This window comes from Mesoplodon mirus, assembly GCF_964341445.2.
Source record: "Mesoplodon mirus genome assembly, chromosome: 7".
Lineage (NCBI taxonomy): Eukaryota > Metazoa > Chordata > Mammalia > Artiodactyla > Ziphiidae > Mesoplodon > Mesoplodon mirus.
The window spans coordinates 129267978-129285221 of NC_138983.1; the positions used below are offsets into that span (position 1 = coordinate 129267978).

The 17244-nt window shown below is 40.6% G+C and overlaps 1 protein-coding gene across 4 annotated transcripts in view; it reads left to right on the top strand.

Moving 5' to 3' along the window:
• The window catches only part of TBCEL (tubulin folding cofactor E like), a 72840-nt gene extending 64638 nt beyond the window's left edge, over nt 1–8202 (top strand). For all 4 annotated transcript variants that reach the window (XM_082628505.1, XM_082628506.1, XM_082628504.1 and 1 more), the window contains one exon: nt 4265–8202. In XM_082628505.1, the coding sequence (XP_082484631.1) occupies nt 4265–4583 (319 nt within the window). In that variant the 3' untranslated portion in view covers nt 4584–8202. The remainder of the gene's footprint in view (nt 1–4264) is intronic.
• The last annotated feature ends 9042 nt before the right edge of the window (nt 8203–17244 follow it).

The following is a 17244-nucleotide window of genomic DNA, read 5'->3' on the forward strand; positions in this document are numbered from 1 at the left end:
CATGAAGGGCCTTTTATAAGCAATGTATTAGTTTTCTATTGCTGCTGTAACTAATTGCCATAAACTTAGTGGCTTAAAACAATATATACTTATTATGTTATAGTTTTTATGTGTCAAAAGTGTGGGCACAGGATGGCTTAACTGGGTTCTCTGCTTAGGGGGGCCAAAATTTTGCCTACCACAATTATGTTAAAGAGTTAGGGCTGGGCTTCCCTGGTGGCGCAGTGGTTGAGAGTCTGCCTGCCGATGCAGGGGACACAGGTTCATGCCCCGGTCCGGAAAGATCCCACATGCCGTGGAGCAGCTGAGCCTGCGCGTCCGGAGCCTGTGCTCCGCAACGGGAGAGGCCACAACAGTGAGAGGCCCGCATACCGCAAAAAAAAAAAAAAAAAAAAAAAAAAGAGGGCTTTATTCTGATGGGTATTGTGTGATTTTAAGTAGAGGAGTGTTGTAGTCAAATTTGTGTTTTATGACAATGACTTTGGCTGTGATATAGACAAGGGTCAATTGGGGACCACCCTGAAGTCTTGGGAAACCATTTGAAAGAGTATCATTTGAAATTCAGTTATAGATAACAGAAGCCACAAACTAGCTATTTTAAGAAGAAAGGGATTTCATATAGGGAATAAGGTGCTTACAAACTCTTTGGAAGGGCTGCCTCCCTAGGATTATCCCTAGAGCAGTACCACAGAACTAGCCCACCAAGGGCACTGCTACCTCTGCTATAGCATCAGATAAGGGGAGACTCAGGAAGCTGCTGTCCCTGGTGCTGGATCACACCACCTTAGCTGTGATCTGGAGATCAGCAAGCTGCTGCCGAGGGTGTTGACTCCAGGAACACACTACTTGAACCACAATCTGGTAATTAGGAAGCCTCTACCCAAGCTGTTCCCACTCCATGTCTGCTAAATCCACTATGTCTCTCCCCAGGGCTGTTGAATGAGATTGATGGAAGTTAAATCTTACCTGCAAAGGAGTGTGGTAAATGTAGTTTTCAGCTTTGCAGCACAGAAAGGCATTCTAGGAGGAGGCTGAAACAAATACTGAGGAAAATTACCCAACTTATGCATCCAAAGAAAGTTGTAGCAATCCAGGTTATTAATGATAGTGGCTTGAATTTACAAGACAAGTGGGCAAGAGAGAAGAAGGTAGATTCATGAAATATTTAGGAATAGAATTAGTATGACACGGCAATTGATTGAGTGGGAGAAGTGGAGAGGAGAGGTAGGAAGGAATCAGGATGACTATTCATTTTCTGGCTAGGCTGATTAGACAGTGTCTGGTGCCATTTACTGAGATAAGGAAGACTAGAAGAGAAGACGGTCGGGGAGTAACAATGAATTATTTCTGGTCATGTTGATTTTGAGAAAACTGTAAGACCTTTTAGAGTGTCCTAATTTATAGGTCATTTAATTTGTAGATAGACGACCAATTGCAGACTAGTTTCTGCACAGGGACCATAATTTTGTGTACAAATATGTTTGTGCTTGAGATAAATTCAGTTGACTATAGTGTCAAGTATAAATAAGTCTAGGATTATACAGTTATTATTTTAAGTTTTAGTTTTATATTTAACTAGATTCAGGGCTTAACACTAGTTCTTTAATCTCATTGTTGAGTAGTGGTTTTCTTTTTCAGAAGGACTCATGGGTGCCCTGTTCCCTAAGTTCTTGTTTCAGAATATTTGCTTGTTAAATTTATTTCTGAAAAAAACTTGGTGAGGTATAATATTCCTGGGTCATACTTCCTAATTTACTTATTTGGTAGGTAATGTGTTATTTTGCTCCTGTTTCTTTCACTGGTGCTGAAATCTCCCTTTTCATCTCATTCTGCTGTTTATCATTTATCTTTGAGCCCCTGTTTTATTATATTTATGCACTTACTAATTTCTAGACCTTAGAGTATTTGTGGGGCATTTTCTTTTCATTCAATTATGTTTTCTTTCAGATTGAGTTCTGCCTCTGCCTTTTACTTAATGTGTTTCTCTCTTTTATTCCTTTTGCAGTGGTATGTGCTTAGTTGCCATTTTGTGTCTTATGTTCTTGCTTATGTATAAAAGTAGATACCTCTATCTACACCATCTCTTTACTGAAACATAGTATAAGTAAACTCCTTGACCCCTTTGCCATTGTTCCTTTTGTCCCTCCTGGGCAGAGCTTGAGAGCCTGGGGTATTACAATTCTATCTACTTTTCTGTAGTCTGAAGGGAAAATATCCGTAGAATTGGGTTCAGCTTATTTGACCCCTAGGTTCTGCTGTCTTTTTCCAAGATTTTATTAAATTATCATAACCTACTTTCTCTTACTTAAAGGCATATGCTAGGAGATTGGGTGAAGGAAAGATACCTTTGGACTTCGAATCATTTCACTTTTTCAGTTTGGAGCCTTGGAAAATTTCAAGGCCTGGTAGTTTTGTTTTTTGTTTGTGTGGACTGTTTTGTTTTGTTTCGTTTGCCATTGCTAAGATCCTGACATCTTGGCAGTGGGATGTAGAGACTTCTGATCCCTAAGGTGTTTCCGCAGTCTTCTTCCCAGCTGACTCCTTACCCCCCAGCTCAGTTTGCTCTAAATTAGGAAGTACTGGTCAGTACGCTCAGGATTTTGTTTCCTTACCATCCTTCTCCATAATGGCTTCTGGGGGGTGAGTTAGGACCCTTGCTTAACAGAACCACATGGTACAGAGCTTTTGGTTCCTTTTAAAAGGTTATGGCAATAAGGCAGTTTCCTCTTTTCCTGTATTCGTTGCTGCTGGTAATGTTTTACCCTTTTAAAAGAATACCATTTGGGGCTCAAGTCCTGGGAGAAGACGATTCTATAATCTGTTTCATCGTACCATCACCTTTTCCAAGAAGTCCTACCTAAGTAGATTTCAATCATATATTTTCTTAGTGGTGTGTGTGTTTTAATAATGTAAGTCCCAGACAGCAGGAATGTAATGTTAATACTGTTTATTTGCATATGAACTTAGAACTTACAAAGTGCTTACTCATCTATTATTTTATATGATTCTTATGACTGTCTTATAAGGTAGGAAGGGCAGACTTATTATCCCAGTTTTACTGGTGAGAAATCTGAGATCCAGAAGGGTTGAGTGAGTTGGTAAGTCACACAGCTAATTATGAGATGGAGTCAAGACTCTGAAGTCAGGTCTTCTGACTCCAAGGCCAGTGCTATTTTACCATACCTGGTTCTCCCCTTCCTGGACATGATTACTTCCATCCCTGACCACAGATGTCTTACTACAGCTTCCGTGTTCCTACCAACCACATTATAACACTGATTTAACTGAGTCAAAGCCAAAAGTAGGGTGGAGAACGTGGTGGGGGTAATCTTATGACCATTGTATTCTGATTCCGAACTAACCTCAGTATATCTTGGTTATAATAAAGCTAATATTAGATCTTTTCAGCATTTTCCCCCTCTCTGGTTTGTAGGAAACTGCTCAGCTTTCTCAATGAAATCAAACCTAGATCCTCCAAGGCTAGCAGCGGAGACAAGATTTTCCACATGGGAAACTTGTCCTCCTGGGCCCTAGTCTCACCTCTATAATTCACTTTCCTCTTGGTGTCTTTGGCTGTTTATTCCTGCCTTGTTCAAGGAACTTGTGTCCTTCATTTACCACTTTTTTACAAGAACGTATTCTTGACTCTTCCACAAACTCCTTGTGTTACAGTCGACTAGGCTAGGCTGGAACATTCAGCAAAGCATCAGAAAAAGCTGAGTTGACAGCTAACATACAACTAGAGATGTTTTTGTTTGTAACTTATGCTTTCCCCAGGTTTCAGAAACTGCTGGCCTGCATCCATCTTCCCATCTGTTGCCAAGGAACACGTGCTTAGATATCTGCCTGCCTTGATGATGATGCCCAAGCAAGCAGGCTCTACAGAGTGATTAGACTTCTCTCTATAATCTTTGTAGTGTCTACTTTTTTTCTAGGTTCTCCTCTCCTTTCTAAGCTGATTCTTATATAAAGATTAGCAGCAGGCATGTCGGCCATCTTTAGGAGAGACTCTTCCCAGATCCACAAGAATGGGGTTTTACTGTGGCCTCAAAAGGGCAACGATTTCAGGTCACAGATTCCACAATAGTCACCCGATAGGTAGGTAGGCAGGTAAGTAGATCTAATATTAGACTAGGATATTAGAAAGATGTTGAGAATAACAGTGTAGTTTACCTGTAGTTCTGAAGAAGTCAGTAGTTCATGCGCTAGTGGCTTAAGTTGTCACTGTTTTGTTTTGTTTTGTTTTGTTTTTTTATCCTCCTAGGTATCATGAACTAGTCACAAAATATGGGAAGTTGGAGCCTTTGGCAGAAGTGGACCTGAGACCCCAGAGCAGTGCGAAAGTAGAAGTCCACTTTAACAACCAGGTGGAAGAAATGACCATTCGTCTGGACCAAACAGTTGCAGAACTAAAGAAACAATTAAAAACTCTAGTGCAATTACCCACTAGCAACATGCTTCTCTACTATTTTGACCACGAAGCGCCCTTTGGCCCAGAGGAAATGAAGTACAGCTCTCGAGCCTTGCATTCTTTTGGCATTAGGGATGGAGACAAAATTTTTGTGGAATCCAAAACAAAATAACCTCCGCCAGCCTTGTGAGAGCACACACATTAGGACTCGCAGGGCATTTGTTCCCATGAGGTTTCCTTCAGGAGGGAGAAGTTTGCTCTATTTTGTTTTGTTTTGTTTTGTTTAGGTTTCAGGGGGGTTTTGTATATTTCCCCCTAGAATGGGTAGGGGGCTGTTTTGGGTATTTTCTACCACAGATTCCTTCTACTCCGCCACCAGAATTGGCCACATCTCCAGTTTCTGTGCCCTCCCTCATGAGAGGGGACTAGGCAGCCACCGACTTCTTACTGTGTTCACTGGGATCTGTCTACTGCTTGGTCCTCATGACCACTTAGGTGTACTTGTGATGATGGCGTGAACAGCATTGTACCCTCAGAAGAGTATCTTGCACTTACTTAAACCAGGAAACAAGGAATCTTTCCAGGAAGGGCCAGCACGTCTCTCCCAATTTCTCCTTTTTCCCCTCCCTCTCTCCTTCTTGGGTTCAGTTTTTCATTTTGACTTGTGTCCATACATGTTTACCTTAGTTTTATTCTGTCCATAATGAACTTCTTATTTTTCAACTTGGGTAACTTTTTTCTTCATTTCTCCCTTTTGAAATAATTTGTCAGCCTGATTCTGATCTCAGGTACTCAGTTAGAACCTATAGCTCTGTTAGGGTCTGGAAGAAGAGTAGATGGAGTGTTAAAATTCCAGGAAGCACAGGCACGGCAGCCTGATCACTCTGTATGTAACTGTCTCAATTTTAATGTTCCTCCCACAGTATATCAACCATTACTGACATGAGCTATGTCACATTCCAGAGTTCTTCGCTTTTTGCTTTTTGAATGTATTTCTTCGTATCTATCTATCTTTTTCATTACTTTAAACGACTGGGAATGGAGGCCTGACTTTATGAAGAATCCAACAGAGCAATGGATATACGTGCCAGGAGAGCTGAGAATTAGCTAGTAAACTCTCTGTAGTGTGTATGAGGGAGTCTGGTGGGGGGTGGAGTATGGGAGAACGAGTACTGTGACTTTCCTGCCTGTCATCATTTGAAGCTTTTGCTCTTGCACTTTGCATTCGAAGTGGGAAATTTTAATCAAAGGAAGCTTTGATTCCTAGTTTTTCCCTGGGATTTTGTGATGTCATAATTGAACAATTATTTTTGTTTTACATTTCAGTTTAGTTGCCCCTACAGAAGAACAACTCTGACTAATCTCTGAGTAAAGTATAAGTGTCAAAACTTCAGATTTGCCTCCAAGTCATATTTTTTGCAGAAGCATCCATATTTAAAGCACTTTCCTTTAAAAGATAGTCATTACCTGCTCTGAAATCTTATTGTTTGTTCTTCTATTCCTTTGTTAATCAGTGTAATCTCTTTCTTTAATATATGTCTTTCTGGATCCACCATGTTTACAGATAGGAGACTTGAGAAGGACTTAGTGCACCTGGGGCAGAAAATGTGCACATGAAGTATTTTTCAAAGAATGTAATTGTTACCTGATTGCGTTTGACCTTTGTTACATGATTCCGTCCCTCCTACAAATTCTTTAATTTCTTACGAAATTTTTAGGTGACTCTTGTAAACTCTTCACGGATGCTACTTTTTAAATTGTCCTATGCCATGATAGCAGATGTTTATTCTCTTAATGCACTTCAGGTTCAGTATCTGTAAAGCCTTTGACCCAGGCCTGCTGAGTCAAATCTACATTCACTGTAACATTGAAAGTGGAAACCAAAGGGTTTGAGGAAGATGAATGATGCCTGTTCTCCTTTTGCTTTATCTTTCAAAATCATAAAATCATAAAAATGAGCGATGGAGATCCAGGCTGGGTATAGACAAGAATAATTATTTTGCAATCACATTTTCCTGACAGGTTTTTGGAAGTGGGAAAAAAGTGTGGCAACAGTGTCAGGAAGATTAAAACTGTGGATGCTTTGTGTACGTGTGCGTGAGTGCAGACGAGTTTGAGAGAGAAACAGTGTAACTGAGCTTTTGTCAGCCTGAGAAACAGATGCCCCCTTATTTTTTGAGGTTGTATGACCCCCGACTGTCCCACAGCAGAAAGCAGAGCAAACACTTATGCTTTAATCATCAGTGGAATGATGACAATTAATAAGATATTTTATATATGACAAAGTTTTATGAAATGCTTTTTTACTGTTAGAGACCTGTTCCTTCTGCTATTACAGAGCACAGCGCTCATCAACTGCAGGCGTAATTCTCCGATTACACAGTTGCATGTCAGGGGAACTTCTCATTTAATTCAGTGGCTGTGGGTATTTTTAGGGCATTGTAATTGATTGTTTTAATAATTGCTAAATGATTTTTGATTGAGACAAGATCTAATGCAATTACCGGTCTTTTAGAGTTACAGAACAGAAGTAAATGAGAAAAGATATTTGAGCATGTATACGTGTAGACTGATTTGGGTGGCTGAGTAAAGATGCTGCTTTTGAAATAAAATTGGTGCTGTGTAGACACTTGTAACCAAAATTATTTTTATAACAGGTCAAAAAGAAGGAGAGGAGAGACCATGGACTTTTGAGTCTACAAGTTATGCATAATTGATTGTAGCTTATCTGTATTTTAATGTTAACTTCATTCAGATTCAGTGAGAGCATATTATTGACATTCATGAGACAAAATTCTGTCATAGCCAGTATTACGGATATGTTGCTACAGGCACAGTGTATAGAACATATCTTTTCTAAAATAGAAATTGTCAGTTCTGAAAAAGGAAAGGAGTCATAAAAGAAAGCCAAGGAAAAACTGAGGCATCATTTTCATGTGGGCATGTAGCTGCTGACACCACAGTGGAAATCAGTTTCTGAATTTGAATTTTTGAAATATCCCAGATTGCTTTAAAGAAAAAAAAAAAGTTCAGAGTCATACATCTTTTTTTTTTTATTGAAAGTTTCTATTGTTTCTGCAATCTATTGCCACCATGGCCATAAATACACAAGAAAGCAGCAGATATTATATAACTCTTGTTCCTTTAAGACCTTTTGATGAAAACAAGCCCAAAACATAAGCTATGTGTAACAAGAGCCGAATGTTATGATGCTATGTTTTAAAAGTTTGTTTACTTAAAAAAAAAGTTCAGTTCTAACCAGATGTTTCAGCTATGATGCTAAATCAGCAGTGTCGTGAACAGGGAAGACTTGTTGCACAAGGAAGTATCACCATTTGAGGCGCGCAGGTGATAGTTTCACGAGCACGTGTGTGAAGGTGGCTTGCTCCATGGGAGGTGCTAGGCTCCAGGGCAAATAAAACAAGAGTACAGAATAATAGATTGTTCTAAGCAATGTCATTTCTGTCTATGAATTTGATTTTCCCCTCATTTCATATTAGATTGACCTGCAAACTGCTTTCAAGAACACCCAGAAGCTCTCTGTGTTACCAGGTGTGTTGTGAACACTATTTTCATAGGTGCTTCCTTCAAATATATGTCCATTGTAGTGATGGAGAGGGACTGGACTCTCTCAGGCTCTTTACTTGCCAGTTGTCTCCTGCAGTTCATGGAAATATATATTTTATTTTAGAATATAATTTAAACATGAAGGTCTATTCTTTGCACTTTTATTAATATATATATATAGATATATAGATAATCTTTAAAAAAATTAAAAATCTAAAAGTCCACTTTCTCTGTGTTCTGATTTTTTCCTGGAGTCGTGGGGGTCAAGGTGCATGTTTATTTTTATACAGCAGAAAGTCAACATCAGTGCTGCGGTTGAGTCCTCTGGGGAACTGGCCTAAGCTGGTGAAAGAGTTTGACCAGCTTAACAAATTTAGTTGGCATCTTGCCAAAGTTAGAAATTAAAACCACAAAACAAAGGTTCATAGGAAATATGTTATTGCCTTTTTGTTAGCAAAGTTTTATACTTCTAACATGCTCTTTTAAGGATGAAAACCCACCTTTGAGCTATTTGGCATCCCTGTTTTTGAGTAAGAATCTCATTTTGATGAATTAGAAATTTGCGACACTTTTTCACGTGACATTTCTTTCCTTTGAAAAATAATTTTCTATAAGAATTAGGGTTTGGGGCACTTGAACTGTGTGCTTATCAGTAATTTCTTGGTAATCTGTTATGAATTAACCTTGTACCAAGAACTAAGGTCCAAGAACTATATATACTTCATTACTGTATTTAGAAGACAGAATCAATTAAATTCTTTCTCAGTGCTTCAGAAGTGTGTAAGTATCGCGATTGTAAGATTATTTCTACCTCTTATTCAAATTTCAAAAAATTATCGTTTTAACCTCTGTGCTAAGTTCTATTTAGTATTTATTATGAGGGTCTCTGAGTTCTTGCAAGGTAGACATATGTCAAGACACCCAATACCCATTGGACTGAAAAATGCTATAACTTCCACCAGAATGCATATAAAACAAGGAGGTTAACCCTTGAAGTCACATTTGTCTTTCCGCCTCTTCTCTGGAAAAGAAGTTATCTGTGTTCTCCAACTTAGACTTAGGATTTCAGGATTCAAATTTAGCCAGATAACTTTTAAAACACATAGGTCATGATAGATATTAACATGAGTCATTTCATCTCCTTTAAATTTTTACTGTAACTAAGATTTAGGAATTGAGTTAATACATGAAAGGGATAGCATACCATATTATATCTCCTTAAAATATAATGAATTTCTGTATCCTTTTCCTTCAAAAATTTGAGAATAACACTAAAAATGTGTAGGGTTTTTTTTTTTAACAAACTGATCTATTAAAATGTTCAGATATATATACTTGCCTAGACATATGAGTATAAAACATGTGAACATCTTATGCTTTTCTTCAGTATGGTTTAGGCACCTGAGCAATTTGCTTGCGTTCTGTTTTAAGGCATACATATCAAGAGGGGAGTAACAAACTCATAATCCAAGAGGGAGATGAGACAAAAGCAGATAGAGTTGCTGGTCGTGTGAATCAGTGCCAGGGATCCAGGCTTACAATTTTCATTCTCATGTTTCTTCTAAACATTAACAATGAGCGTTTATTATCATCCAGGGCCCAATCTAGATGCTCTACTTATATTAAACCCTTTTGATGTTCACGACATCCCTATGGTTCAGCACTGTTCATTATCCCCATCTTTTTACTTGTGAGGCACAGATAGGTTGAGTAACTTGCCAAAAGTCACACCGTTGATAAATGGCAGCAGAGCTAGGATTCAAACCCAAGCAGTTTGGCTGCAATTGAGAGCTGTACTGTACTACCTGCTGCTAAGGTTCTCCCATAGCCCTCCACAGTCACACCATTACTGTTAGTCTTTATGTTTCACTAAAACACTAAAGTGAGATGTTCCTCCATGTTCACTTACTAAATTGATTTGCTCTATTAACAAAATCACTGATGCGGCTGATAGCTCTAAATCCAAATTGGAACTTGTCCTCATGCCATTTTCAGAATTGTAACACTGCGATTGGTGTATATCCATTGTCCTCCCTGCTCTCCTGGGAGGAGCCAGATTGGACACTTGTCATGGGTGCTGTTGACAAGAAGAAGTGAACCTGCAATATGATGCTGAGCACCGGTCACTTGGTCTTCAACCTGAGCACATTCTAGAGCCTTAACGCTTTGTTTTCCGTGAACAACTAAAGGTGAGACAGGCCACTCAGTTTTGACTCGGACTTTTATTAAGGAGGCATCCATGTTCAAGTGAACTTGGTGTTTATAGGGGGGAGAAAAAGTAGATAATCTAATGGAGCCCATATCACAGGTTTTGTTATGGGAAAGGTTGAGGCTGTCACTGTTATTGTTCCTCTTTAAAATTCAAGACAGAGCCTTGTGAGGAATATAAATATTGCTTACAAAATAGAGGAGGCAGTTTATCTATTATGGTCTGTGAGATCTAGGTCTGCCAAAAAATTACAATGCAATTTCAGTTTACTGAGTCTTTCACAGACTCTTCATCCTTGAATGCTTCTTAGTCACTATAAGTAATACAGTTAAGGTGTTAAATAAATAAGAATGGGAATAAGAGGAGGCAGACATTAAAAAATACAATGTTTTCTGAACTACCTGATACATTTGAGGGCAGATGTAAGCCTTATTCCACTATTAGAGAATACAACTAGGACATTATGAATTGCTTTGGTTGTGTTAAAATTTTGTTTGGTTTATAGTTCAGTTTGTTTACAAGAAGACATCTTTTAAAAACCATTTGTATTTCATTTTAAATAGAAAACATTCACATGATTCAGAAATCAAACAATATAAACAAAGTATACACTGGAAAAATCTACTCTAACCCCTGTACTCCATCTTTTATTAGCTTTTTGTGTGTCTTTGCCAAGTCAACACAAATAACAGCAAATGAGAATATACTTATTGATCCCTTTTTATACAGCAAAGTTAGCATATTATATACCATCATGCACCTTGCTTTTTTTCACCTACAATGTATCTTGGAAATCTCTCTATAGCAACATATACGAAATCACCTTACCCTTTGTTTATAATATAAGATATAGTATTCCATTTATAGATGTGATTTATAGTTTATTTGACCAATACCTTATTGATAGACATTTGAGTCTTTCGTTGTTCTCTCTCCCAACCTCCCTCCCTCTTTCTTTCTCTCTTTTTTACTTTTTTCAATTTGCTGCAGTAAAAAGCATATGTTCTTTTACATGTTTGAAATAAATCTGTAGAATACATTCCCAGAAGTGGGACTGCTAGATCAAAAGGTCAGAGTGTCTGTAATTTTGGTAGATATTGCCAAATAGTTCTCCACTGGAATTACATAAAAGAACTTTTTTTTTTTTCTGATTTTAATACTTGTCACATCCCTGCAAAGTCAAAAAGACTTTACTGATCTTGGGCTTGATACGTGATTCCTGGTTAGTGCAACCAAGATGGCATTCTTCCCAATTAGGCATGCAAATCTAGGCACTTGAATTCAACACATAATAGATTTGCATGAGCCATGCATATCGTCTGTCTTATGAGCTCTCTTTCCTTGGAATCTGCAATTTTTAATCATTGGTGAGTGAGATTTCACCTCTGCAGGAGAAGGTATATGTATTATTTATCCTTAACAATGTATGAGCATTTGTTTCAGCTGAGTGCCCTTGAAAAGTGATAGACAAATAGTGCTAAAACCCTTTGTTTATTGTCTGCAGTAAGCTTTAATCAGAGCTGCTTCTTGCCGACCAGTGAAATTCTTCTAGAACTACTTGGTGCTACTTGGTGAATAGGGAATATAGAGTGTCTCTCCACTCCCCCTGCCCCTTTTCAACCTTATTGCTAATGTGCTAACAAGGATGTTAGAATAAGACCAATTGTGAGATTTTTTTGGTTATGTTCGTCTACTTAGAATTAGCTATTACAGACTCCTTGCCTAGAGATAGATACTAGAGTTACTTTCAGAAAATATCTGTGAGTCCTTGTTTAAATTTCAGAGCTGAGCATCATTTATTATTGAGATCTTAGATCTAGAAAGTCTTGCTAGTTAATAAACATTAATGTTACTCAATGTGATTTTCAAAGAGCCAATGCCATTTTTCTCATAATTAAGAGTCCAGTGTCCAGACTGAGTAAGATCAGCACAAAAAGAAAATTACTTAGAGGCAAATAATATTAATTCTTTAAAAAAGACATGTTCTCGAGCATTTGTGCTACAATTTAAACTCCTAATGCTTGCAGCTTGCCGTTAAACGATTATTACCATGATACTAGTAAATATGAAAAATTTAGAAATATGACATCACATTTTTAAACATTTTTCTCTTAAGAATGAAAAACAGACTTCAGGAGAACCCATGAAAGTTAACCCAGGTGTCCAAGAATGAAGATTCCAAGGCAATAAGAGAAGCAAACTTCCAGATGTGGTGCTCTTGAGACCCTTTCATCATGAACATCTTTACTGTTCAGGAGAAGTCTTCATGAGCATAATTGCATTTTCTATATCATCTCATCCATTTCAAGGATTCTGCTATGGCTAACTACCATTTTCAGGGAGAACGTAAGCATAACCTTCGATGTAATCACCTTATCCACCTAGATCTAGGAGGTTGAACATTATTCAGTCAGTGGATAAGTGGTAGAAACAACTGCACTACAAAAATATCTGGGATCTCCATGGCAGATTATACAATGAAGCAAAATGATGAGTTGTAGAGGGCTTGTATATTTATCCAAGACACCAATGTTGCAGATTCAGATGGCTAGGAAGAAGATGCTAAGGTGGAGTTAGGAGTGCAAAAGGTTTATTGGGTAATAGCACTGTGAAAGAAAAGGAGAAGAAGAAAGATGGGGCAGGAGGGGGCATCACACCATGCAGTAGCCCTGACAAAGTCTGCAAGCCCAATAAGATGCTCTGGAGCAAAGATTTCCTATTAGAGGCATCCCACTTAGGTCCTTTTACCGAAGCTTTTCTCGAGTCATTGATGGAGGAACACAGGAACATGACCTCAGCTTGAACACTGAGGCAGACACCACAGGAGCCAACAGTTGGGAGCTGTCAGCTAACCATACTCCCTGTGGCTGGAAAGCATTCTCTTCTTGAAGGTGGATCTGAGTGGTGCACGTCTGTATGTACCACAGTCCACCCTGTGCCATGTGTAGATGCAATTCTCCATCCATGATCAGAGCCAGCTCCTCCAGGGCTCTGGCAGGCTTCTCTTCCAGAGGGGAACCTCAGAAAAGGGAGGTTAGGGGAACGGACTACAGCCCGTGACACTGAAGGTGATTTCAGAGTCACGACTGGTACCCACTGTCTCCCTCTTCCATTATCCATTCTATCACCTCTGCTGGTCTCAGTGGTTTACCTAGTGGTTTTTCCCAAACCCTGATTCCTGAGGGATCTGAATCCCTGGTAACTATATGCTGCTCAGACTTGGGTTGCTGTGCTTGTCCATCACAGTCACAATTGGGCAAGGGAGTAGCAAGAGCCACCATCATGGGTCACCTGAGCTCCACACGTCTTACCCCTTGAGCCTGTCACACAACAGCAGCTCCACCTCCGTCCGCTTCTCAGGGTCGGGGATTCCTAATAGGGTGGTGGCTCGTCTTTCCTGCTAGTCTCTGCAACAAGGAACCCAAAGTACCCAGGCAGCATCACAGCCATAGCTTGTAGGTCCGTGGGACTCTTTCCGTGTCCCCTGGTGAGAGCACACCTTCTTGGGAACCAGGATGTCAAACTCTGCACAGCCTAGAGATGAGGGGTTGGGAAGCCAAAGTCCCTCAATAATCATTGGGAGTACTTGCAGGTGGGGCTACTCCTGCTTCCACACTTTGGTGCCTAGACCCATGTATTCCTCCTACTGGGGACACTGCTCCAACCAGGGGCTCCTACTGTAATCTTGGGCCCACACTCAACATCCCCTTTTTTGTAAAGTGGCCTCCCTAGTTGGATGCTATTTTGCATGGAATTCTGTGCCTGTGGATCAGGCATTCTGCAAGCCTCTCACTAGTGGTACTGGCTAAGGCCCTGCGGGCAGGAAAAGCACACACATATCCAGAGTCCAGGTCTATTCCCGGGAAAAGGAACCATTGGCCCTCCCAGGATGAAAGTGGCCCAGTGTAGTCATTTTGCCACCAGGTGGCCAGTTGGTCTCCCCGAGGAACAGTGACAGACTGAGGGCTTAGCTTTTCTCTCTGTTATTGACAGGGTGAACGTTCAGAGGCCAGGATAGCTAATTCAGCCTTGCTAAGTAGGAGTTCATGCTATTGGACTCCTGCATAACCTCCATCCTTGCTGCTGTGGCCACTTCATATACGTGCCCATCATACCAACACTGACAAAGGCTGCTTCACATCAGCTGCCCAAGTCATTTTGTCTACTTAGCTGTTTAGTCCCTCTTCTGGAATGGATGCTTTCTTTTGAGTGTTAACATAGGACACAAAGATCCTCACACTTCATGTCCATTCCCATCTGTCTACCCACATGTCTCTACTCTAGGCCTCCTTGCCACTTTTTTTATTTCCAGGCCCTTATCCAACTGGATATGTGATTCACCGCTGCCACGAATTTGTACATGTTCTAACATCAGACCATTTTGACACAGAGTACTTGGGGGCAAGATATAATGCCCCCAAGTCCACCCACTGGGAAAATATTCCTCTCATTGTCTTTCAAGGCCACCCTTGCATGAGGCTGTAGTGTAGCCACCATATGCTTTGGGCTTGCAGACACACACCAAGCCAATCCATCCACACTCCAAGCTTAGGCTTTTTCATCCTCCTTCAGCTTGTCATATGCACCGCCCACCTCACACTTCACATAGGGCCATATGTGTTATCTGGGTCACGGTGTGGGGGTTGCAGAACCAGTATAACTCTGAAAGGTGACATGGATTCTGGGCTACCTAGTCCAGCAGCTTGCTCATTGCCAGTCCAAGATATGCAGCTATGCCATTTCCATCTTAGGGTAGATTGCTGCTGGAACCCCCTGACTTTATGTCTTGGTGGGTCCAACAGGGCCCAGCTCACGAGGAGAATTTCTGGGCACGTGGTCACTTGTATCTTGGTCAAATGTTCCATCACAGGGTTCATTCTCATGCCAGGAGCTGATTTTCAGGAGGTGTGTTATTTTTTGCTGTGGATGTCATGACTTTGCTCCAGAACTCCAGGGACCTGAGTTATGGTTTTCCCACTGCGGTTTGCAATAAACAGCACATTTCATCTTTTTCTGCCCCTAACATCTCCGACAACAAAACACCTACTGAACATATGACCCAAGTGGCAGGTTTGCTTGCATTACAGTCTGGAGCTGCTACAAAGCTCTTTCATGCTCTCAACCCAAGCCAAAGCTGGCTGAATTCTATGTCACCTGGTATGTGGGCTGGAGCAGTTTTTGTAGGTACGGAATATGTGGCCTTTAGAACCCAAAGAAAGCTACGAAGAGGGAAGAATTTCTTTGTAGAGAGGTTGCAAGATGCAGCCATTTGTTTTTTGCTTTGGAGGGGAGATCCCAGCATGTCTCTGACCGCTGGATTCCTAAAAGTATTACTGAAGTACTAGCCTTGAATCTCTGAGGAATGTAACTCCCACCTTCGGAGCACATGTGTGTTTCCCAGGCCTCTGGCCACTTCTTCCTCATTGTGACAATCAGTGTTGTCAACGTTGTGAATCGAGGTGATGTTCTATAGGAGACATTCCATCCAATCTCAGCAAAACTATAAATGTATATTGTTGTCCGTTCCATTTGAAGATGAACTATTTTTCTGACCCTCATGCCCGAATCAGATAGGGAAAAAAATGCATTTGCCCAATTAACGGCCACATGCCATGTGTCTGAAGCCATCTGTACTAACGTAGTATCTCCAGCAAAGGTACGTTAGTACAGCAGATGCAAACTGGACCTACTACTTGGTTGAGCTTGCAGTAGCCCACAGTTATTCTTCAGGCTCCATCTTGCCTAATTAAATGGAGATATGATAGATCCGCCCACCCCTGCTGTCTAAGAGAGACACTAATCTTCACCATCTTCCCCCAACCCCAGGATGCAAGACTCTTTTGTACTGACTCCCTTGGCTGGAGTAGAAGGATCAGTTTCCTTCCTTGTTATGACAGCTTCTACCACACAGACCAAGGACCCAATGTGTCAAGTATATTAAACCCAATTATATATAGGGACTTGGGAACTGACATCCAGGTAGGTCTGCAGCCCCTGTGGACCTGCTGGGACTTGGCCAGGTCTCCTTTTGTTTCCTTGGCCTCTCTGTTTTCACTCTAACAGGGTCTTTGGGTATCAGTGTTAACTCAAACCCCTTGTCCAACAGTCCACAAGATATCTAGGCATTCCCCTCCCCCAGTCTACAGTCAATCAAGTAAATGACCATAGGTCTTTTGGGGGAAGGACTGAGAGAATCACTACTGTACACACTTGTCATGATGTTGCAGGATTCTTCCCTCTGGTGACCTGGTTACCTTTTTAGTCTATGGATTCCAGATTTAAAAAACTGACTCAGATCCACAAACTGAGCAAGGGATCAAGACCTTTCATTGGGGCAACTGTCTTTGGCCTCTTGCTCAACCATTCTTGCTCTTTTTTTATTATATATAGTAAGCAATACCCTTGTTGGCTGCCCATCTCCTTTGCCCCTTGGATGCCATGCTCTATTAATCATCTGCATAACTCTCTATGGATCAGGGCCCCTTGGCTACGACTCTGACCTGCTTGGTTATTATGAAGATTCGACCCCCTTGGCTTCAGGCAGTAGAGTGCTGCTACCTGGTCTCTGTTGTTTCAGGTGCCCATCATCCCCACTGCGATCGGACAGTCAAGTTCTGTGACCACCCCTCCTGCCATCAGCCCTGACCTGCAGAGGGGAGCCCCACTGAGCTTGTTTGTGACGCTGGTGCTTCTCTCACCAGCATATTCCTGCTGCCTTTGGTGGATGATGTGTCGGTCCTCTGGGCCTTTCCGTGGAACATGATCATATGTTGGGTCTTCTGGAGTCACAAAATATACATGCGTGTCCATGTCTCTGAGAATTTTAATCCCTTCTTCTGCCATCTCCCACAGTAATTTGGACATTTCAACCCCAATGTATATACATTATATATATTTATATATATACATATATATATATATATATACACACACATACATATATAAAATCCCAATGCATAAAATTATATACACAAGTCCAAGTTTTTCCCAATTAGACCCTGATTTTGGCATAGTAGAGCTGCTTCAGTTGAGCCCTTGACATAGCCTTTGTCACCTC